Source organism: Raphanus sativus, chromosome 4 (genome assembly GCF_000801105.2).
Source record: "Raphanus sativus cultivar WK10039 chromosome 4, ASM80110v3, whole genome shotgun sequence".
NCBI classification, from domain to species: Eukaryota; Viridiplantae; Streptophyta; class Magnoliopsida; order Brassicales; family Brassicaceae; genus Raphanus; species Raphanus sativus.
In genome coordinates, this window is record NC_079514.1 from 19,475,145 (window position 1) to 19,499,569 (window position 24,425).

Here is a 24,425-nt window from a genome sequence, read left to right on the forward strand (position 1 = left end):
TTTATGCGGTCAACTCAAAAACTAGGCAGAAATTAGGCGGTCTTACGTGGGTCTACGGAGATCAACGCCTAATTTCAACGATTTTCAAATTTGTTGTGGCCAACCCCCAAACAGCGGCTAGGCGGCCGCATTTTTGAATAAGGCCTAAAGCTAAACATTAAAATGCCTAACTAAACAATTTTTAAATCGTATGCGGTTTGAGAAATATTACATTCAACTAATTAAACTGATTAGTCAATCTTGTCAATATAATTGGAAAAAATCGCAAATTACATTTTATTGTGCAATGTAAAAACATTCATTATTGATTACTGTTAAACACACACATATATAATCTTTTAGTTGAAACAATCAATTAAAATCTGTATGTTATTATTTTACAATTAAAATATTCCAAAATCTAAAAAGATTTTTTATAAATTAATAAATCTATAAACTAATAAAGTACTATAGTCCAATTATTAATTTATAAATTTTACTGTAAATACTTAATAAATACTTCTTCTATTTTAAAATAACTAAGTATGTTTCAGAATTTTACACATATAGAAAACATATGAAATTTTAATTATTAGTGTGTTAGTTTTTGTACCTAATTATTCTGCATCACTTTTAGTCAATATAATTTCAATAACATAATTAATTTTTTGAATAATATATTACAAAAATTAAAATAAATTTTATTAATATATATTTTTTTTCTAAAATATTGATCTTTTATGAACGGAAAAAGTATCCACTCTCATATTTAAAACCAGCACCAAACCAAAAGAGTATCAGTTTTCATGTTTAAAATCAGCACCAATTATCTTATAAAGAGATTGAAACAACATATAAGAATCTAAACATTGGATGCTATATTTTATTGAGAAATATTTTCTTTCATTTATCAATCAAGTAATGATGCAGTATTTTGAAAACACTTAAAGTAACTTTCATGGTGGGGATACTAATCAAAAGACCACAAAATTGTTTAAATCTTAAGAGAAAAAAAACCGACGATAAGTCAAATCTACCACAAGAATCAAATCTTCATTTTTTTTTCCTTTTCTGATTTTTACTTTATGTTCTGTTAAACTTACCAGAAAAGAAGCAAATGAAAAGAATATGACCGACACTGTTTTCGTAGTCTAGCCTAAGCCGTGTGCATATGTTGACGATTTTGGCACAAAACACTGGCGCGTTTGTGTAATTAATTCTCACACTCAACGACACTAATAATAAATGTTGATGGACTTCCCGTATTTTTAGAATGAGATGTTTTTTTTTTTTTTGATAACTCTGGTATCTGGGCAGCCACATTCCCAACTATCCTCTCGAAAGAGGTCCAGCGCTCCAAGCCAAGGTTCGAACCCGGGTGGCGGGCAGTACAGCTGTACCTCCTTTACCACCAAGCTACGAGCGCTTGGTTTTAGAATGAGATGTTACAAAAACAAAAACTTTTTTTTCAAGGAAAAAGGAACTTTTGCTTTATATGAAGATCCACAGTTGGTTCTTTTCACACTAGTCAATGATTGCCGAAATAGACCATTGTTTTCCTAATGGTGTATCTTTGTAATCATATATCAGATACGAATCGATATAAACAGAAATCAAAGTGAACAAAAAAACATGGTTTGAAACATAAAAGGGGCCAGAACAGATATTAGGGTGTCAAACTCGAATTGAGATTAATTAATTTAGGACTCAATCGGTTTGAGATGTTTTGGTTGACGAATACTGTGTTTTGACAATTTAACTACATGTTTAACTAAAATTAATATCATTTTCTATTAAACATATTTTGACATCATTTAAATCAATACGTAAAATCTGCAAATTTTAATAGTTTATATATTGGAAACAAAAATTAGTTCATATAATAGGTAGGGATCCTAAATAGTTAGTGTATTTTATTAGAAAATGAAAATTAGTTTGAGAAAATTCTTTAAAACTATTTGATACAATTTCTTAACCTAAAATGGATAACTAAATTTGCTATTGGATCTAGAGTGAGATTCAGTTCGATAACATCCAAAAGATTATGTTCGCACTTGAAAATGAACTTGATAAAATAAATTCAAATAAGATGAAATAATATCTCCATAATTGATATAAACATGCAGTTATGCAGGTAATAAAAACAAATATAATCCAGAAAGATAAAGTATATGAAATAATTAGAGTTATGTTCACAAGGTTGCTATAAACATATAAACAACGGATAAATGAGATATATGAAATGGACTATTATTAAGATAACTGAATGCCAAAAAACTGATGAAATTCATAGGATAATTCATTTATAAGATGACTGAGAGACATTTTGATAAAATAATCAAAATATCATATTTCCGCTGAAAATGCTCAAATAAAAATTTATGAGTCTAGAATATGTAAGAAACTTGATTGACTGATTTGGTTACAAAAGATCTACAAAGGAGCAAATATATGAATAGAGGATGCATCTTTTAAAGAGACTGTGGATATGGTTAATGTATAGAAAGTTACCTGAGTAAATTACTGATGGTGATAAATTGATCTTGATTACCATATCACTACAAATAAAAAGATGGAACCAAAGACAAAATAGACTGTTGAAAATAAATGAGAAAGCGCACACTATAAATAAGGATCATGAACCTACTACTTTAGTGTATGAGGATATAAGTAAATGATTGGCCAAAAGTAAATGAGGCAATCAAGTCGATATAAAGCTTGAAGAAAAAGATAAATTTTGGAATAAAAAATCTGAGGACAAAAAAAAAATCTAAGCATCTGAAAGGTGAATTTTTCCAGCGAATGAAATGTAAGATGACCTTGCGGTGACAATAGTTCGTTACAAGGTCAAAGGAGAAAATTATATTAGAAACATTATATTGATATGTATAGTAGAACACAAAGACTTGAATTGTATCTCGATATTCTATAATCCCATAAAGATTTATGATACTGAATGTTTTTTAAGAGCTATATAAAACTCTGGAAAAAACTGGGATGAAATATTTTAAGAGAAAATATTAAAATATCTCCAAAATTTGAACATCTATTAAAAAGATGTTGTTTTCAACAGATCACAGTAAGATCTTCTGTAAATGAGTATTTCAGAGATACTTTTGCAAGTCATATTTGATTAAGGGCATAATTGGTTTCAATGTTATCATTCGCAAAACACATTTTCTAAACGCTTCAAACTGCTATACGTCTTAAATTCGAAGACTGATTTTAGTTAGTTTTTACGGTTTCTGGTGGTGTTGGCAATCGGGTTGTACCAACCCACCTAGTCCTGCCCCACTGAGGTACAAGTTCAATGAGAATCTTGGCGGTATGGGCCCACACGGGATGCAGTCCCTAGAAGTGTTGGCCAATCACGATCCGCGACTTGCACAGGCCTTGGCGGTACATGCCCGCAGGACTCCAATCTTCATCAACACATGCGCATGACACCTGTAAGAAGGAGAGTCCAATAGAGATGAGAAAAAAACATAAGTCTATCAGCTCTTATCACAAGCAATGGAAGCGACAACAAAAAAATTAGAACAGAGAATAACCTCAGGTTCGTAAGCTTATAGATCAGAATGCAAGTCTCATATCATTCTCCTCCTTGATCGTTGCATATCAGTTAACGTGAACATTGCAGACCAACACCAACATGAAATCAATGCATATTAGTATATGGAATCAATGTTTCACACCAATACTGTTGTCTAATTAGAAGAGATGTGTTCTATAACAGAGACGTACCTTGTTTCTAGAAGGCTCCGTGACTTGTAAACTGCATCAAGCCCATCTTTAGGTATCTGCATGAAGAAAATAGCTTCAGCATGAATTCAGACAACAGAATCGTAAAAGCAAGTATATTTGTTAAATATATATAGCTTGTCTTACTTAAGCTGGTGAAGCTTTATGCCGCCCTTTCTGGATTACAGAGCTAATTAGTCTCTTTCTCTCGGGTTTAATATTACAAAGATCATTGCAGACGGATCTTTTCTTTTTTGATTTTCTAAGAGAGTCCCTTTTAGACATGGATGCTGGATCAGTCTCTTTATAATCTGACACATAAGCCTTTCCAGCTCTGTTTTCTTCAGCTATAGCAGATGACTCTTCAAACAAAAATTCAGATAGATAAAGGTTAAGTGATGTTTCTATTGTTTCTTTATATCCTAATTCAATGTGCATATCAGATAGGTAAGTTTAACAGAAGTAAGAGACAAGAACACACCTGCAGTAAAGAGACCTTTTTACTTTTTTGTCTTCTCCTTGAACTTGTTCTATATGCGAATTCCAAGAAACAGCACGAGTATATATCATGAGTAACTTCAGTGTTTTTCTTTTGGCTCAACATCAACTTTTCATAAAACAAGCAGTTTACAATGAATAGTTTGATCACATTGAAATTCCACTACAAATACAACAGTGCATCTTAGCAACACTCTGGAACACTCATTAGGTGATTTCTCACTCGGATCAAGCGCAACCTATAGTTTAATTGTTGTAATTTTAACCACAGCGAGGTGAGAAAGCTCCACAACCCGAAACAAACCACCCCACTTAGACCACTACATTCTACCACCAAAAAACAAGGTTACAGCTCCGGTCCTGAACCGTCGAAAAGTTCTAAGATGAGAGTTCTTTTGAAAACCAGCAGCAGGTACCAAAGATACACGTGATATTCTTGACCGGCTGCATCAACACCCGAGAGGTGCTTACTCCCAACAAGGCTTATCCAATATCCAGATACTAAGGAGCTGTCCCTTGAAAGGTGGGTTGAGGCGTTGGCTCCTCCCGCGACCCAGCCTGAACTCCGTTAGATGAAGAAGAGCAGCACTACTGAATCTATTTTCTTATGGTACTGCAAATGTGCTACTTCTAAACCTTGCATTAACGGTCTCAACAATCCTCCCGTTGACCACGTGCAAAGCTGTTAATTTTCTCCACACACTGCCTCCGAGAACCGGAGGAGCAGCTTCACTATCGAGACACCAAGACACCGGAATCAGGACGCCGCTTGTCCACCGTAAAACGCCTCATTTTCCACTTATGATGGTACCATAGACTATCCCTTACTTCCGTGAAAGGCTCAACAACATGTGACCCGAGAGCCAGTCCGGCGAACACTCAAATTTGTCTAAAAATTTTAGGCGATAATTCTTTTCAAAATTATACTTCTATTGCAATTTATTTAGTCACGTAATAATACTAACTAGATTTTGATTCGCACGCCCGCGCTGGTGTATTTTTATAAAATATATTTCTATTTGTTTTTCATGTCAATATTAGGGATGAGCGAAATACCCGAATCCAAAAAACCGAACCGATCCCGATGCAAAAAAGTAGTACCAAACCGAACCGAAATTGATTAAATATCCAAATTATTGAGAACTGAAACCAAATCTAATGTGAACCTAAGTATTTCGGATACCCGAATATATCTGAAATAGATTTATATACTTATATATATATTAATTATTTTTAGATTTAATGTATATAAAAACATCTAGAATATATATGGTACTTTTAAGTTGGTTTAAATATTTGAAAATATATACAAATAGTCAAAAGTAAATATCTAAAGTAATTAAACTATACTTAAACACCAAACTATTTAAAATAATTATTGATTCTCTATCCAAATGTTTGTCCCAAATCAATTTATATGTTAAGTTTAGGTATTCTTACATATTGTTTAAATTTATATGTAATATATTATTTTGTTTATATATCTTAAAAAATTTAAAGTTTATCATGAATTTTTTAAATTTTAAAAATAATTTAAATGGGTTATCCGGATCCGAACTGAACCTGTAAAGATCCGAACTGAATCCGAACCAAAATTTAGAAATATTCGAATGGGGTTAAAATCTTTGATCCCAAAACCAAAAAAAAAACCCGAACCGAACCTGAATAGGTACTCGAACGCGCACCCTACACTATTCTATATCATATTTTTGTCATCATGTAATTAATCATATTTTATATGTACCATAATATAAGTAATCATATAATTAATAGTATTTAATATGTACCATAATATAAATAATCACATATATCTATATTATTAAAACCATAATTTAAGTTGGTATATGAAATTGGAATTTCTATTGTATTTTTGTTATAAATATTAAATTTTTTTTATATTGGTTATTGAAAAATATTTAAGTAAAAATAAAATTTTGAATATGTACATTTTCGAATCAATTTTTGATTTAAACTAAATTTAAATTATTATTTTGAATTGAAATATGTGTATGAAGTTTATATTTTGTTTTATGATTATTTTTTAGACAAAGGATGTTTTTAGGTAATTAGATTAGCTAATTTTCGTATATTTTAAAGTTGGTCCAAATAGATAATTTATCATAATATAATGGATTTCTATGTTTTTAATAACATAATTTTATTATTTTTTCTTAATATACTGCTATTCACGTTTTCAAACAATATTATATTATTTTTTAATATTGTTATCCATGTTTCCAAACAAACATATTTTTTAAAATGCTATTCATGTTTACAAACAAACCTCTTTTAAAAACTGATATTCATGTTTCCAAATAAACTTTTTTTTAAATGCTATTCATATTACCAAACAAAACTAATTTGTCTTTCAGTTTTAATAATATAGATATTGTCTACAAATATCCATAAAATATGAGCATCAATCAATTAATTTAGAATAGTTAGCAAGCAATTATATGGTACATACCATGTTTAAAACTACGCTAGGCGCGAATCGGGCGGCCGGTCCGGGCCTAGCGATTTTTCATTAACGCGGAGTTTAATCGGAGTTTAACCGGGGAGTAATTTTAATTATTATTTTAAGTTTAAAATAATTATGTGTATAGATATATAAACATATGGGATGAAACAAGTAAAAGTAACGTGGTCCTTTGGTTAATGTTCTACTGTCAGTTTATCCCAAGTTGGGTTCAAAACCCACTAGACACATTATAAGTTATTTTTAAGTGAGTGGTATAATTGTTATTACGTCACCTTCTTCCTTGTGTTTTTCTTAGGGTTTACTGTAATTTTTTTTCCGCCGTCAAGAAAACTTGTCAAAATCCAAACACTTTTTGAGCTTTTCTTGTTGTTTATGCATCAAACTCATAGATATACCTTTCAAAATGCGATTTGGACACTTAAAACTTCAAAAATAATGACTTTTTTAATCAATCCGATTTCTTGGCCGCGGAGGTTGAAATCGCCACGGTGAACCACCGCCGAGCGTTGCACCGCCGCTTAATCGGACTTCGCGGGCGCATTTTAGAACCTGGGTTACATATATATAGAAAGATTGTTGATCCTCATTGATTGTAATTTAAGCTCCAGACTACAATAAATATAAAATCGTATATATAATGAGACACTTCTTTCTTCGTTGAGAGTGTCCAAATCAGCAGTTTTTTAAGTTTGTGGCCCCCACTGTAGTGTCGGTTTTGTTAATTGGTCGGTATGATTTCGGTTCGCCGGAAATGATTGTTCGGTTTATGTTACTAAACTCAGCGTTTTGTGTTCATGTCGATCATTGCTTTGTTCTTATTTTTTCTTGACTCTTTACCTTCCCCTTCTCCGCTCAACTTTTTCTGCAAACCCCAAACATTTATTCTCCAAATTCTTAATCTTCCCTATCGTATCATTTAACTCTCTATTTCCCATGTCTCTGGATCACCCCCTATTTCGCACCTCCAATGAAGAGTCTTTACACTCTGAACTGTTGCCATCAGTGTACCATTAACGGACTCTGTTCCGTTTGTAAACGAAATGGGCAGATCGAATTCACTGATAGGTTTTATATTTGCAGGAGCAGAAGATGGAATCGGTGTCGGATTTGATTTCGTGGGACACATATAAAGAACTACTTGGAGGGTATTTTGGCAAGTACGAGATTTGGTTAAATTTGTGATAATGCATGTAAGTTTTTTGTTGGTCATACGAAATCTGTGAATGATTTATATTTTCAGTTTGATGTTTTTGGGTATCTCGATTGGTGTTCTTAGCATCCTGGGTTTGTTTTTTCTTAACTCAACTTCTGGATTATTAAATTTGATTTCTCAGGCTATTTTCTAAGCGAAAAGGAAATCAAAGGAAAATGAAACATCTCATTGTGTGTCCCTTTGCTGATGAAACCATAATCCAAAAATCCTTTTCATCAGAAACAGCAACAAGCCTACTAGTTTCTCCCTCTCCTCCTTGAGTTTAGCAGTTCCTATAAATTTACTTACCCTTTAACCTAAAAATTGTATGTTCTGTTTAATTTAATGGTGATCTAAAGATTATTTTTATTTTTCAGGTGCAAAAAGGTAGCAAAGGTCCAATTTTTGAAGATGGTTCTGCATTTCATTCATCTTTCAATCTCTTCTATGGCAAATCAAGACGGTCTTGTCCCGATTTTTGGACATTCGAGTTTTGGAGATAATCTTCAAGACCAGACTTCTCTGATGCCGAAAACTGCCATGGCTTTGACCATTGCAACTTCAATCTTGGGGGAGGTCATTGGGTCAAGAACTGAATGTTACCGTCTCAGATCGGTTGGTGAGAGAACAGTTGCTGAAACATCTACTGTTTCCGCGGGTTCAGGTCGTGCCCTTGGCTTTGGTTTCATCGTGTTTGTGATAGATTCAAGATATTTGTAACTCAACGATCAATGAATATTCCTTTGTATATCAATGTAAAGAGATTACAACTTTGTATACAACTTTGTATTATGATCATGGCTCACTCTCATGACGAGTTCACCATTCTTGTCAGTCTCATCACGACTGGAAACTCAAGACTCATGAAGTCTAAGAGCAATCACATACAAAGCATACCTCAAAAATGAACTAACGACTCTTATTTAAACATAGCTAGATCAAAGAATGCGTAACTGAAAAGACTCTCACTCAATCCAAGGTTCCTCTTCTGCTTCTTTATTTTGAATTAAACTTCCCTCGCTTCCTGCCTTCACTTCATTACTCTCCTCCAACTATTTTCCCTTTTTTTTGCGATAGTACACCTTTCTGAATCTATTAATACTCCCCCCAACGAAAATCCAGCTTGCCCTCAAGCTGGTAATCAGGAAAACGAGTAATAAATTCCTGATATAACAGCCATGAGTTCTCAAGAGAATATTTATCCTTTCACTGTACCAACAACTCCAACTCCCCTTTCGCATCAAAACATTTCTCCAACACGTTCTCTGGTACAATAGGTTCATCCGCTTTAGTAATATTACCCGGAGGCAATACATTGCACTGCTCATGTTGTCCCAGTGCGAGTTTCAACTGAGAGATATGAAATACAGGGTGAATGCGTGCTTCCGAAGGTAGTTGTAACTTATAAGCCAAGTTACCGATCCTCTCCAATATACGGTAAGGACCATAGAACTTTGCCGCCAACTCCTGACAGAAACGATGACCCATTGTCTTCTGTCGATAGGGTTGTAACTTCAGATAAACCGTATCTCCCACTGCTAATTGAACGTCTTTTCTCGAATTGTCATCTTGATTTTTCATAATGTCATGAGCCCTCGCCACCGTCTTCTTCAACACCTCTAAAAATTCAACTCGTTCTCGTAAAGCTTTTTCCAATTCGAAATTAGTTGTTGATCCTGATTTAAATAGCAATATTGGTGGAGGATCCCAACCATAAACGATCTTGAACGGAGTAGTTTGTAATGCCTTATGGTAGGTCGTGTTATACCATAGTTCTGCCCATGCCATATATGTGTGCCATGTTCGAGGATGAGAAGAAGAGAAACATCTCAAGTATGTCTCAAGGCAACGGTTGAGAACCTTAGATTAGCCGTCAGTTTGAGGATGGAAAGCCGTACTATACTTCAATGTCGTTCCCACCAAACGAAAGACCTCAGTCCAAAAAGAACTCAAGAATATGCGATCACGGTCAGATGTTATGCTCCGTGGAAACCCATGTACACGAACGATTTCAGATACAAACCTCTTGGTGACATCTAATGCAGTTAAAAGGTGTTTAAGGCCAACAAAATGCGCAAACTTGCTGAGACGATCAATCACAACCAGAATCACATTGTAGCCATTTGAAGTAGGTAAACCCTTTATGAAATCCATGTTGATATCATCCCAAATCAGCTCTGGAATTGGTAAAGGCTGTAGCAGACCCGCCAGTGATAGAGTAGAATGTTTATGAGTTCGGCATATTCCACAAGCTGCTATATATTTCTGAACTTGTTTGTACATTCCTGCCCAATAAAACGAGCACTGAATTCGTTTCAAAGGCTTGAGAACTCCATAGTGACCCCCAGACTTACTATCATGAGCTTCGTTCAAAAGGAGAGGTATTAAGACGGAAGAGCTTGGGATCACTAAACACTTCTTGGACCACAGTCTTCCTTCTATGACTCTGTACTTCTTTGATAACAACTCGCCCTTGGAAATTTGAGTAATCGGCTTCTGTCTCATCTCATCATTCTGAATCTCTTTATTCAAATCTTCCCACAGAAGTGCTGTTGGTACCATCAATACCAAGAGTAAAGAAGCGACTGACATAGAGCGAGATAACCCATCAGCTGCTTTTTTTCTCTGGACCAAGTTTGTAAAAGATATCGAAATCAAATCCCAACAGTTTGGTTAGCCATTTCTGATATTCGAGATTTACTTCCTTTAGCTCAAGCAGAAATTTCAAGCTTCTTTGGTCTATGTGGACATGAAACCTTCTGCCCAGTAAATAGTGTTTCCATTTCCTAATAGCCATCAGTTCACATTCATAAGCCGGCTTCAGTTGTTCCCTCTCAGTAAGAGCGTCGCTAAAGAAAGCTATCGGTCGTTTAGTTTGCATCAACACAGCGCCTAACCTAAAACCTGACGCATCAGACTCCACCACAAACACTTGTTGAAAATCCGGCAGTGTTAAGACAGGGACAGTGATCATGGCTTGTTTCAACTTGTCAAACGCCTACTGAGTTTCTGAAGTCCATGAGAACTGATCTTTTTTCAATAAACTCGTCAAAGGGCAAGAAATACCACCATAATGTCTCACAAACTTCCTATAGTATCCAGTTAACCCGAGAAAACCACGTAGCTGCTTAACCGTTTTTGGAATAGGCCAAACCTTCATAGATGTAGTCTTCTCTGAATCCGTAGCTACACCGTTTGCGGAAATTATATGACCAACGTAATCAACACTCGAAACCGCAAATGTGCACTTCTTCTGATTAGCAAATAGGCATTGCTCTCTCAATACTTGTAAGACTTGCCGTACATGTTCCTCATGATCTGACTGATTCTGACTGTAAATCAATATATCATCGAAGAACACAAGCACGAAACGTCTGAGAAATGGTTTAAGCACCTTGTTCATAAGAGCTTGGAAAGTAGCAGGCGCGTTAGTCAAGCCCAAAGGCATGCCTAAGAATTCGTAGTGGCCTTCTACTATTCTGAATGCTGTCTTGTGGATGTCAGCTTCTACCAGTCTGATTTGATGATAACCGGAGCGGAGGTCAAGTTTAGTAAAGACCGTAGCACCGTGCAACTCGTCTAACAACTGATCAATGACTGGGATGGAGTACTTATCCAAAACCATAGCTATGTTCAATGATCTCTAGTCGACACAGAAACGTAGAGAACCATCTTTCTTTTTGACAAGCAAGACATGCTAGAGAACGGGCTAGTACTTGGTCGTATGATGCCAGTAGCTAGCATATCAGTAACCATCTGTTCCATAGCTATTTTACTAGCATGAGGGTATCTGTAGGGTCGAACAGAGACTGATGATACGCCGGTTTGTAAGTTGATAGCGTATTCTTTTCCACGGGACGGTGGTAACGTGGTTGGAATTTTGAACACATCAACAAACTCCTGCAGTATCTGGGAGACTTGTATACGACTTTCGGAAATGGAGATGTTGCTAGAAGTAGCAAGAAGCGCTTCCCTTCCTCCTTTGCTGCTTGTATAGACCGGTTTCAAACACTGGAATGAGAACTTAGTGCAATGTAACCACTTCTCTCCTAACAAATTCACTTTTTCCCATTATAGACAAACGAAAGGACCTGCTCCTTCCAGTCCACTTCGCATTTGCCTAAAGTTTCAAGCCATTGAATACCAAGTATCACATCTACATTCCCCAGTTCAAGAGAGATGAAGTCACTTGTGAAGTTGGTTTTTCTTAATTGGAAGGTAACTGATCGGCATACTCCCGTTGCTTTCACAGTTACTCCATTACCCAACAACACGTCCAAGCTACTCTCTGCAGAAACTCTCAATCGTAGCTTGGTCACAACCTCTTGTGAGATGAAGTTGTGAGATGCTCTGCTATCAAGCATGACTATCACCTCTTTATTATTGATAAAACCTCTCATCTTCGTAGTCTTGAGAGTCAATGCCCAAATAATAATTCAGTGATAACGTGTGTAACACTTGTTGGTTCGGTTGTTCTTGCAAGCCTTCTTCTTCGTAAGAATCCATAACCTCAAGCTCTAACCCGTTGATCATCGTAAGTACTCTTAGCATTCTATTTGGACATTCCATTTTATGATCTGGAGACCAAGGAGCTTTGCATTTGAAGAAAACTTTGTCCTTTCTCATGCGGTCGAGCTTTGCGTCTGTATATTGCTGTCTTGGTCTTAAAGCTGGTTTCTGTTGAACTGCGTTTTCCTTGTTAGACCCAGCCTCCAATCGTGGTTTATCTCCACTCTGTTTTGGAGTAAAACTCGTAGGGCGAACTGAATGGGAATGATGCTGATAACCTCTCTGTGTTTCTCCTCCAGCAGCTGAGCCCATCACCTTACAGAATGACGTGCTTTGCATCTTTAACACTGCCAATTTGTGACTGGTCAAGCTCACTGGTTCCTTCATACGAGTGACCTCCTTCATTTCTGGATTCAAACCGTTATAGAAAACTTTAATCAGGTTCTTCTCATCAATTCCCGTTACTTGATTTCTCAACGCTTCAAACTCATTCACATAATCGAGAATATCTCCTTCTTGTTGTAAACAGAATAACTTCGCCACCGGATCATTATCTATAGGACCAGCAACCGGTTTGAGCATCCTCTCTGTAAACTGATTCCAGCTCTTAAACGGATTAGTTGACATTTCTCCATTGAACCAGTTCTACACAGGACCTTCCAAACTCAATGATACCAACTGTAACTTCTCTTCTTCATTGTAGTTTCTAATTCTGAAGAATCTCTCCACCCTGGAAATCCAGTCAAATGGCAAAGGATACCAACTGTAACTTCCTGGTGATTCTCAATATCTTATCTCGATTTGTCAAAGTGTTCTGGATTCCCCGATAACCTAACTGAGATTGTTCCAGTTCCTGAGAAGGATTAGGTACCTGATTAGGTAGATCATACGATGAGGATGCCACTTCTTTCCTTTGTCGTTGATTGAATACTGTGTTCGCCTCTATACGAGCCAATGTTTCAGCTATCGCAAACATCTGGCTCTCCAACACTCCGAATCGAGCATCGGAACTCGATCCCATTGTCGTGATCTGTTTCTCCAAAGATCCAGGCATTCCGAAGTTGCTTTATCAGATCTGGAGATCTTATCGCATCCGATCCTCATATACTCAATCTCATCTTCCATTCTTCGTAACACCGCCTCTCTCTGCATCCCTGAGCTCGGCGTCATCTCCGATTCCACTCCGATCCCCGTTTCTTACATGATTTCAGCTTCACGTAGCTTCCGATCAAGTTTCTCCGCACCAGTGATAGATTCAAGATATCTGTAACTCAACGATCAATGAATATTTCTTTGTATATCAATGTAAAGAGATTACAACTTTGTATTACGATCCTGGCTCACTCTCATAGCGAGATCACCATTCACGTCAGTCTCATCTCGACTGGAAACTCATGACGTTTAAGAGCAATCAAATACAAAGCATACCTCACAAATGAACTAATGACTCTTATTTAAACATAGCTAGATCAAAGAATGCGTAACTGCAAAGACTCTCACTCAATCCAAATGTTCCTCTTCTACTTCTTTATTTTGAATTAAACTTCCCTCGCTTCCTGCCTTCACTTCATTACTCTCTTCCAACTCTTTTCCCTTCTTTTTGCGATAGTACACCTTTCTGAATTTATCAGTTTGCAAATCGTTATATGTTGCAGAGAGAATGGTCATGGAGAAACACATCATTGAAGGCTGCATGGTTAGTGATCTTGCTTTAAAATATCATCAAATATCCTTCATTGATTTGTCTTATTAATAGATTGCTCTAAACATCCCAATCTTTATGTAATTGTAGTTCGCTTTACTATCAATAGAGTGTTGAGCTGAAACTTTTATCTAAGACTTTGATTTTTTTATTTATTTAGAGTGCTGGCGAACACTTTCAGCCTCTTTTATGAGTTGTATGTGGCTTTTAAATAGGGCCAACTACTTTTCCTTCCGTAAAGACACATGAAGTTGATTTTCCTGTGTAAAGTTCAGATTGTCAGGGTCCCTCAACAAAATGGATGGTCATTCCTTTCTTGATGCAACATGAAGCTGCACAGATCCAGACATCCCTCTGGTGCAACAGATGTGTTTTTCCACACAGGTGTGAACAGGTACAAAGTGATCCTCACCCCAATCTAAAGGAACAACCTAATTTAAATACATGTTCAGAGCTAACATACTCCTTCTGTGTTCCGTGTTGAACTGACTGTTGACGACGGCAACGATGAATGTTTGGCCAAGTTAATGGGAGAATAGGTAGTCAATAGGTCTATCCTGGCTGAGTTATCGTTCATAATATTTCTAGAGCTTATACAAAAACAATTTGGTGCATGTGTGAATGTCGGACACCAGTGCATGTGGGATAATTGAAACAAAAACATTATCATATTTTGGATGTAAAGATCTCTTTTTTAGATTCAGTTATATACAATATTTCATTTATCCTTTTCTTTCAATTATTCAACGTAGATTTCATAGTAACTGGATCATGTGATCTGTATTGGATTTGCCTATTAGGTTTTTTTTGTTCAAGACGTATGGATGGAACCTTTTCGAATTAAAATAGTCTATAAGTCAGAGCAAATACCATATAATGTGAGAATGAAAGGCATACTCTTCGATGTGCTTTTAGGATATATTTAAGATTTTTTGAGCTAATATTAAATAACATATGAAAACTGCAGGAAACCGCAAGCATAGTAACTGACAGAAGACTTATGATATGTTCGTATTAAAAATTCAAGACAATGGTTTATTCCGGTTAGTAAAGCCCATGGAATCACAAGAACTGAGAAACATAACAAATAGTTGTGACTCACAACGGAACGGAGGTGGAAGCAGGAATAAGAAATATGGAAGATGGTATTGAGTAATGTTTTCGCAGCAGGGCAGAGATGTTTTGTTATTGATTTTTTGATTATGAGATTGCGTAGGAGAGAAAAGGAAGAGTGAAACTAACTCATCATCGTCATCACAAGGTATGCCGCTTAGGGATGGCCGTGAGATTAAAAAGTAAGCATAAGCTCCTCTTGATTCATTCACTAAAAAATCATGCCTTGCGTATCTAACAATGTTTACTTTTTGTAAAAGTTGTGGAGAAACCGTCGACAGAACCCATTAAGACAGTTCCCATCCAACAGCTTCCTACGATGATAAATGTTATCATTAGCTCTACCAACAAGCATAACAGACATGTTTTTCTGAGTTTGAGAATTGAGATTTTGTCTAAAAGGCTCCTTGTATTTGTTTTTCTATTTTGTGTACTGAGATTTATGTACCATCTTGAGATTTCCGTCTGTTCTTGAGACTTGTTGAGTTCTTTAAAATTTAATTGATTTCAGTTAGTTACTTTAAATCTCCTCCTACTAAACCATGTGTAGTGTGTAGTTCTTGCTGTCATGGCATAGAAGTCTCAGGAAAACAGTTAATTCATAGATTTAACTTTTAAATTTTTACAAATCTTGTTTTAACTATCTAAGATTGGCCAATTCTTAATTTTGATAACCATGAGGCCAATCAAACAGTGTATGTTTTTCCAGGAAGGTTTTAGCCACATGTACAAGTTTTATGTTTAAAATACAATCCAGGCTTTGTACAGTTAGAGACTAGCTAGGCTTCCAACAGAGTTTAAAATCTCTTAATTATAGTACTCCATCGGTTCCATATTACTTGATGTTTTGCTACAATGCACAAATATTAAAAAAATTTTTTTTTATTAAATTACAATTTAAAAAACTAATTTATTTAATTATAAATAAAAATAAAAATAATTCAATTGGTTACACAGTTTTTGATAAAATTAAAGTTACATAGATTTGTGCAAACATCATCTATTATAAAACACCAAAATTCCTCTAGAACACTAAGTATATTGGTACATCTTTTCTCTTGGTTAATCCTGTTTTAAACTTTGTAATATTTCCACTTTTCAAGTTTTTTTTAACACCATTTCAGCAATGTACGACGTCGGAGAAAAAAAATTTCTACGTTTTAAAAATTAAAAATTGGTTAACGTAATATTTACAATCGTTGTTAAAAATTTGAAAACATATTTTTTACATGACACACAATAGCACCGCTAAAGATGCGGTATTTAGATAGAATTTTTCTTCAGTTTTATTTCCAGTTAAAAGAATTTTTAGACATTACACAAGTACACTAATAAGCATTTAAAAATCTCTTCACTCTTCTTCTACACTCCACCTCCATCAACATTTTCAACTACAACAATCCAATTTCTAAAATTCCCGTGCTTACGCGGGGTTTCGCCCCTAGCGATTTTAATGGGTTACCTTATAATATGTTTAATAATCGTTGTGAGACATATTTAGGAACAACTAATATTTCCTTCACCTGTAATTCAAAAAAATACAAGATATGCATATACTAATATCCTTCTAATAAATGTCTTATATTGGTGTGTGTATATAAATATATATATAAGGACCACATTAGTCAGCTTTTATCTTCATATCTAAATTCTCTTACAACTTCGAAACCTAAGAAAGTTATTAGGAAGAATTACGGCTGCAATCAGTTATTCATCTGATTTAATTATTCAAGTCAATATGGAAAATTAAGGTGAAAACCATACGTTTATGGAAATAGTATTTTGCTGCTGGTGGTATAACGATTGAGATGATTTTAATAGATTCTAATGTGAGTATTATTCTTCATTTTATTGCTTCTGGTGTTAGCTGACAATTAGTTTCTTTTATTAATGAAATTTTGACCATATATTATTCATTTGTATGATTTTAAAATAGGTATCTCTGTCAAAAAGGATCTGGTGAATCAGATTAACTAGACAATTTATACCTCAAATTATGGCATATGGATAATGTACTAGTTTTTTTGTTCTATATTTACAATTTGCGGGTTGTCAGAGATACGTGTTGATAGGCGTGTAAAGCTAACCCAACAAGTAGTCATTCGTTAGTTTTCACGAGTTCTAATCTAAATAATGTAAATCTCTCTTAATGGGTCTCTGTTTTGTAAGCCCATACTACATTTTTATAAAATACCCATTGGACTTTTAATACAAAGGTTGTCTGCAAAAAAGGAGCACAATCTATATTTAGGTAATAATACATCAACAAAGAAACATACACGGTTACACCACAACTTTGCACTAATCTACAAAATATCTTTGTATATAGACGGTTACATTTTTTTTAGTATATTTCCATATCATGGATAGATGCAATATGTATCTTTTCTACATCTTACACGTATCTTTTTCGTAGGGTTTTCTATTTTTTCTCTATGTATTTGTGTGTTTCACATCGTGCTTCCATCTCAAAACTAAGTCAAACCTAAAAGAAAATCGTTAGACCATCACACCATTCCTTTGTCTCTTCTCTCTTCAATGGCTTCTTCGACTACAGCCCTTCTAGGTCCACCTTCCGCCGCCTCCGTCCTCGAGACACCGATCATGAAACCAGTTACCACCACCACTTCGCTGGAAACCCCTGTTTCAAACGACCAAAATCTGATCTCCAAGACGGCCGCACTTGCCCTCGAAGAACGCCCACCGATGGGTCTGACAGAAAACTTGTCACCCACGTTTCTCTCCTCGGGCAACCCATGCCTAGATTTCTTCTTCCACATCGTGCCCAACACGCCTCCCAACGATCTGATCCAACGTCTGGCGGTTTCTTGGTCCCACGACCCGTTGACCACGTTGAAACTCGTCTGCCATCTCCGAGGAGTTCGAGGCACTGGCAAGTCTGACAAAGAAGGGTTTTACACGGCAGCGTTGTGGCTTTACGAGAATCACCCCAAAACCCTAGCTTTGAATCTCCCGTCTCTAGTCGATTTCGGCTACTTCAAAGATTTGCCTGAGATTCTGTATCGGATCCTTGAAGTTCACCAGGAGGTGCAGATGAGAGGAGCAAAACGGGTGTGGAGGAAGAGGAACCAGAGTCAGTTCAAGCGCACCAGAGACACTCGCTCCAAGGATTTAAAAGATCGGATTCTTGAGGAGCTCGGTGGTCATGTAGATAAAACAAAGGCTAGAGATCTAAGGAAACAGAGAGAGTTGGAGAAGGCCAAGAAAGCTTTGGAGAGGTATAACTCTGACGCTAACTACAGATTACTGTTTGATAATATCGCGGATTTGTTTGCCGGTTTGTTGAAAACCGATTTGGTGTGTTTGAATTCCAATGATCTGTATAAGATTAGTTTAGCGGCTAAGTGGTGCCCTTCTGTTGACTCTTCGTACGATAAGACTTCATTGATATGCGAGGCGATTGCTAGGAGGATGTTCTCTAGAGACGAGTACGAAGGGGTAGAAGAGACGCATTACGCCTATAGGATCAGAGATAGGCTGAGGAAACAAGTCCTTGTGCCGTTGCGTAAAGCGCTTGCATTGCCTGAGGTTTCAATGAGTGCAAGGGAGTGGAACCATTTGAAGTACAATAGAGTTGCTTCTGTTGCTATGACGAACTACAAGACGCTCTTCGAGAAGCATGATGGCGAGAGGTTTAGGGAGTTTCTGGAGGATGTCAAGTCCGGGAAGCAGAAGATGGCTGCTGGCGCGTTGCTTCCTCACCAGATAATCAGTCAGCTGGGGGATGATGAAGTTGGCTCCGAAGTTGCGGAGCTTCAGTGGGCGAGAATGGTGGAAGATGTTGCCAAGAAAGGGAAGATGAAGAACTCGTTGGCGGTTTGCGATGTCTCTGGGAGCATGGCGGGTGTACCTATGGAGGTTTGTATTGCGCTTGGGTTGTTGGTTTCGGAGCTTAATGAAGAGCCGTGGAAAGGGAAAGTTATCACCTTTAGCGAGAACCCGCAGCTTCATCTAGTCACGGGCTCGAGCCTGAGAGAAAAGACCGAGTTTGTGAGACAAATGGATTGGGGAATGAACACGGATTTCCAGAAGGTTTTTGATCGGATTCTAGAGGTTGCAGTTGAGAATAACTTAACCAGTGACCAGATGATTAAGCGGTTGTTTGTGTTCAGCGACATGGAGTTTGATAGTGCAGTGGGATCCAGCAATTTCAACCAATATGATAGTGCAACATATAACAGTGATATGGACAGTGATTCGGAGGAACATTGGGAGACGGATTATGAGGTGGTTGAGAGGAAGTATAAGGAGAATGGTTTTGAGAATGTTCCAGAAATTATATTTTGGAACTTGAGAGACTCGTCGGCTACACCGGTAGCAGCCAAGCAGAAAGGAGTAGCTTTGGTAAGCGGGTTTTCAAAGAATCTACTGAAACTGTTTCTTGAGGAAGGTGGGATTGTGAATCCTGAAGATGTCATGTGGTTAGCCATTAAAGGTGAGGAGTACCAGAAGCTTGCTGTTTATGATTGAGAAACTTCACCTTTGGTACAATTGTACTTGTCTGTTTCTTTGAGTTTACTTTTCGAAAGCTTGTTTTCCATTTTGTGGTTGATCTTGTTTGAGTTAAAAAGATGATTCTTGTTTGACAAAAATAATGAATCTTGTTTATTTATTGTTTGAAGTACCTAATTCTAATAGGTATAGAAATAAGAAAATGAAATGATCTAGAAGTGGGAAAAAAAAAGTTGGAAGAGGAGTCATCACTCTTCGCTTCCTCCTAACTTTGGAATCTTTGCTCTCTCTCTTTTGGTGGTAATGGAAGCGAAAAGGCAAACTAATATTCTCCAATCTCTCTCTTTCTCTATCTCGTTATTCCTGTGGTGTCCTCTCACATCCGGTAGTTTCATAACGAATATGTTCTTGTAGATGGCCAAGTTGCTTCATATATGATGCGAACTAATCAACAAAAAAAGCGTAGAAGAATTGCCTTGAATCCAAAACATGGACACTGTGAAGAAGAGGCTATCGTTTTTAAGGATCTTGATAAAGGACGTAGCGGATTGGACTCAAGCCCCGAAAGCTCAACAAACACACACCAAAAATGTGTTTGCTATAAACTAGCTTTACATTTTAGTTATTACATGATGTAGTTGAGTTTAGAACAATGTGGGCAGGTTTACACATGCGCTTTTGCTAAAAGGGAAGAAGAATATATTCTTTTAACGCGGCTTTATAAAGCCCTTCTTCAAGTCACCGTTCGTTTATTCAAAGATCAAGCATAAAAAGAACATCAAATCTCCAAACTTTTTTATTTGTTTTCTATTATATTCAATAGCTTACTTTTACTATAAATCTTATAGGTTTCTCGTCATTGTTGTTTCATCTCATTGTTGGTCTGTTTATCAAGGTTTATTATCAATGGAAGCTGGTGCTTTAAACTCAGTGATCAATAGATTGCTTGAAGCTAGAGAAAAACCAGGAAAGATTGTTCAGTTGTCTGAAACTGAGATCAAACAGCTCTGTTTCGTCTCTAGAGATATCTTCTTGAGACAACCAAATCTCTTGGAACTCGAAGCTCCTGTTAAGATATGCGGTACTCTTCTTTCTCTCCTTCCTTCTCTCTCTTCTTCTTAGATTGTACTCTCATGAAATCTTTTGCTTATAAAACAGGGGACATTCATGGACAATACCCGGATCTCTTGAGACTATTCGAACACGGGGGATACCCTCCTCGCTCAAACTACTTGTTTCTTGGAGATTACGTGGACCGTGGCAAGCAAAGCCTTGAAACGATTTGTCTCTTGCTCGCTTACAAGATCAAGTTCCCTGAAAACTTCTTCCTTCTTAGAGGAAACCACGAGAGTGCCTCGATCAATCGTATCTACGGCTTCTACGACGAGTGTAAACGCCGTTTCAGTGTCAAGATTTGGAGAATCTTCACCGATTGCTTCAACTGTCTCCCCGTGGCTGCACTCATCGATGACAGGATTCTCTGTATGCACGGTGGGCTCTCCCCGGAGCTGCGCAGCCTGAGACAGATTAGGGACATTCGCCGTCCAACTGATATTCCTGATCGTGGTTTACTATGTGATCTCTTGTGGTCTGACCCTGATAAAAACGTTAGAGGATGGGGTTCTAACGACCGTGGAGTTTCCTACACTTTTGGATCGGATACAGTTTCTGAGTTTCTCAAAAGACTCGATCTTGACCTAATCTGTAGGGCTCATCAGGTTTGTTGCTATAGTTCTTGCGTCCAAAGCAACCCGTTTTGTATGAGTTTACTTTTGATGCAAGTAAATGTTATGTCTCTCAGGTTGTTGAAGATGGGTTTGAGTTCTTTGCTAATAAGCAGCTCGTGACGATATTCTCAGCGCCGAATTACTGTGGAGAGTTCGACAATGCAGGTGCGATGATGAGTGTAGACGAGGATTTGATTTGCTCTTTTCAGATCTTAAAACCTAATGAGAAGAAATCAAAATTCAGCTTCGGAAGCAGAGGTGGTGTTAAAAACTAGCTTCCCTTATCCTAAAGTCAAGGTATATATATATATATATATATATATATATAATCACATAATCTTTTCAACTTGTGAAGAACTAAAGGATTCGATTAAATGGTTTTGTTCTTGAAATATAATATATCATATATATATGCCAATTTCATAAATGCATTTTTTCAGTTAAACTATTACTATAGTCTATGTGTATTAATATTCTATTATATGTTAATTGAGAAATCTCATAAATAATTTTTTGCTTACATATCGACAATAGGTGAATTCTTACAAAATTGTTATAATTTGATTGGTCGACGATTTTTAATTTTTATTTATTTTAATTAAATCCAGAAAGATAATTATAAAATTAATTAATATCACTTACTAAATAATTTACATAATATTACAAATAATGATTTATATATATGTTTTGAATGATTTAATAATATTTAAGCTTTGAATCTGCTTTTGTACTGCTTTGAAACTAGTCTAAATACAAAATTAAAATGGGTCAACTATGTTATTAACCAAAAACCCTTAACTTTAATGCTGATTTCACCGAATAATCCAAGTATTAGTCAAACCTGGCACTCTGTGTTAACTTTATTCGACCAAGTCAATGTGATATTGAGTTTATTTTTCATTAATAATATGAAATAAAATGGGGTTTTTTTTGCTACTTAAGTTAAAGTTGTGTCCCTTCTACTTTTCACTTTCATAATATATTATATTCTGTTTTGAATAATTTTTTAAGTCTAGATTTAATTATATTTTGTCTTATGAGTTCTATAGAAAAAGGTGAAAAGCAACATTGTTAGATATGTGTATTTGAATTTCTCATTATATATGGTTTATAGTCATACGTTTAGCGATACCATCGTGTTAGAGAGCAAGCTCGAAATCTCTAATCATTTGATCGAAATATGTTTTTAATTCCAGTCGATCCTGAGTTCGCAGAGTTCGAAACAATACCACTAGTGGAGACTTGATGGTTCTGAAAGCGTACAAGTTCACATACACAGTTGTTGATTCCATAACAATGAGCATAAGTGCGTTTTGGCAATCATACCTACATAATTCGACACCATGTCATGGTGAGAGAGCAAGGCGTTTTTGAATTTCGTACTTTTAGAAGCTTTTTGAGATGTTTATCACTTTGCATGTTTGTTTTTCGCTGTAAATTTGGTTTATAATTGTATTAAATTTGAATAAAACATGTTCTCTTTTCCACAAACATACGTTGCAACTTCCATCGGCTAGATCGGTCCAAGAGATCTACGACTCCCTATTGATTCTACAGTCTCAGATGTAACTAATGGTGGATCGTGGCAACTTCCATCGGCTACATCATATTGTGACGGACCAGACGAACTCCTGGGCCAGACGGGACCAGACGAATTCCTGGGTCAGATGTTCTACTAGAGCTAAACCGGATGCCCGTGCTGGAGGCTAGACGCTCAACTAGAGCCAAACGTCTGCCACCAGATGTCCAATCCTTCGCTTAGTATAATATTGTCCGCTTTGGGCTCAACTGTCAAAGCTCTTCATGGATTTGTTTTTGGGTCGTTACTCCCAAAACGCCTCATACTAAGTGGAATTGGACCAGCTATATATATATTAGACTTTATATTGTCTAATATCCGATGTGTGACTTGGATTGCCTTTTTATTTATTCTGACAAATCCTCTCCTCAAACCAAGGACCACGAAACCTTGGCTCTGATAGCAATCTGTTGTGACAGACCAGACGCACTCCTGGGCCAGATGCTCAACTAGAGCCAGACCGGATGCCCGTGCTGGAGGCTAGACGCTCAACTAGTGCCAAACATCCGTCACCAGATATCCAATCCCTCGCTTAGTATGATATTGTCCGCTTTGGGCCCAACTGGCAAAGCCCCTCACAGATTTGTTCTTGGGTCGTTACTCCCAAAAGGCCTCATCCAGTGTCGTCGGCTCCATTGGTCTAGTGTCGTCGGCTCCATTTGTTCCCATGTCAGCAAAGGCAACATGGGAACAAATTCGTGAGACAGCTGATCCAGTGTCGTCGGCTCCATTGGTCTAGTTCAAGGAGGAGATTCCGCAATGCTCCTTCATCACCTGGCTATCTATGCTTCAACGACTACCGACCAGAGATCGTTTGGCTTTTTGGGGTCTGAACATACCAACAATCTGCGTGTTGTGTAACACTACCCAAGAGTCTCATCATCACCTATTCTTTCAATGCCAATATACTTCCTCTGTTTGGGCATCTTTTTGTGTTGGAAGGTTTCTTTCTGCTCCCCCGGTATCGGTGCTTGCGTGTACATGCGTGCTGCGTCAACAACCATTCACCCCTGTTCCTAGAGCTGTTCCTATCCTCAAGCTCTTACTGCAGGTTGTCACCTATTGATTGTGGAGAGAAAGGAATGCTCACATATTCACCACCGTCTCAACCCCTGCCCCAGCGTTGGCTTCCAAGATAGATCGCATGGTTAGGGACAGGCTGCTCTCTATTCCATCTCCAACACCTTCCCACGTCTCTCTCCTGCAGCTCTTCTTGTATTTCCTTTGTAATGAACCCTAACATCCTCTTTTCTTCTCTTTGTTTTGTTCTAATAAGTCGTCTTCCACATCTTGTATTTGAAAAAACAGAATCGTCAAGGTGTTTTTTGCAAAATAAAATCGCAAAATGTTGAGCTTAACTTGGTCTAAAAAGAATCTTATTGGGCCGGAGGCCCTCCACCAAGACAAAGACCAAAACCAAGCCCAAGCCC

General features: G+C 36.8%; 2 protein-coding genes across 3 annotated transcripts; both read left to right on the forward strand.

Moving 5' to 3' along the window:
• Positions 1–17,600: 17,600 nt before the first annotated feature.
• Positions 17,601–19,849, forward strand: LOC108853840 (uncharacterized). The gene has a single exon (XM_018627286.2). It carries the CDS (start codon positions 17,755–17,757, stop codon positions 19,705–19,707), a length of 1,953 nt encoding a protein of 650 aa, XP_018482788.2. The 5' UTR covers positions 17,601–17,754; the 3' UTR covers positions 19,708–19,849.
• A 343-nt stretch (positions 19,850–20,192) lies between these two features.
• On the forward strand, positions 20,193–22,907 carry LOC108849111 (serine/threonine-protein phosphatase PP1 isozyme 7). Of its 2 annotated transcripts, none has more exons than XM_018622619.2 (4): positions 20,193–20,770; positions 20,848–21,407; positions 21,491–21,713; positions 22,631–22,907. In XM_018622619.2, the coding sequence occupies exons 1-3, from the start codon at positions 20,596–20,598 to the stop codon at positions 21,689–21,691; spliced, it is 936 nt and encodes a 311-aa protein (XP_018478121.2). In that variant the 5' UTR covers positions 20,193–20,595; the 3' UTR covers positions 21,692–21,713; positions 22,631–22,907. The 2 variants fall into 2 exon arrangements, with proteins under 2 accessions (XP_018478121.2, XP_018478120.2); XM_018622618.2 differs by having other exon boundaries at positions 20,202–20,770; positions 22,613–22,907.
• Positions 22,908–24,425: the final 1,518 nt, after the last annotated feature.

Bases quoted from the DNA above. Each gene is read 5' to 3' on its own strand.
- LOC108849111 (XM_018622619.2), top strand. From the start codon at position 20,596: ATGGAAGCTGGTGCTTTAAACTCAGTGATCAATAGATTGCTTGAAGCT. The intron at 20,771-20,847 runs GTACTCTTCTTT...CTTATAAAACAG, and splicing joins AGCTCCTGTTAAGATATGCG to GGGACATTCATGGACAATAC. The intron at 21,408-21,490 runs GTTTGTTGCTAT...TATGTCTCTCAG, and splicing joins TAATCTGTAGGGCTCATCAG to GTTGTTGAAGATGGGTTTGA.
- LOC108853840 (XM_018627286.2), top strand. From the start codon at position 17,755: ATGGCTTCTTCGACTACAGCCCTTCTAGGTCCACCTTCCGCCGCCTCC.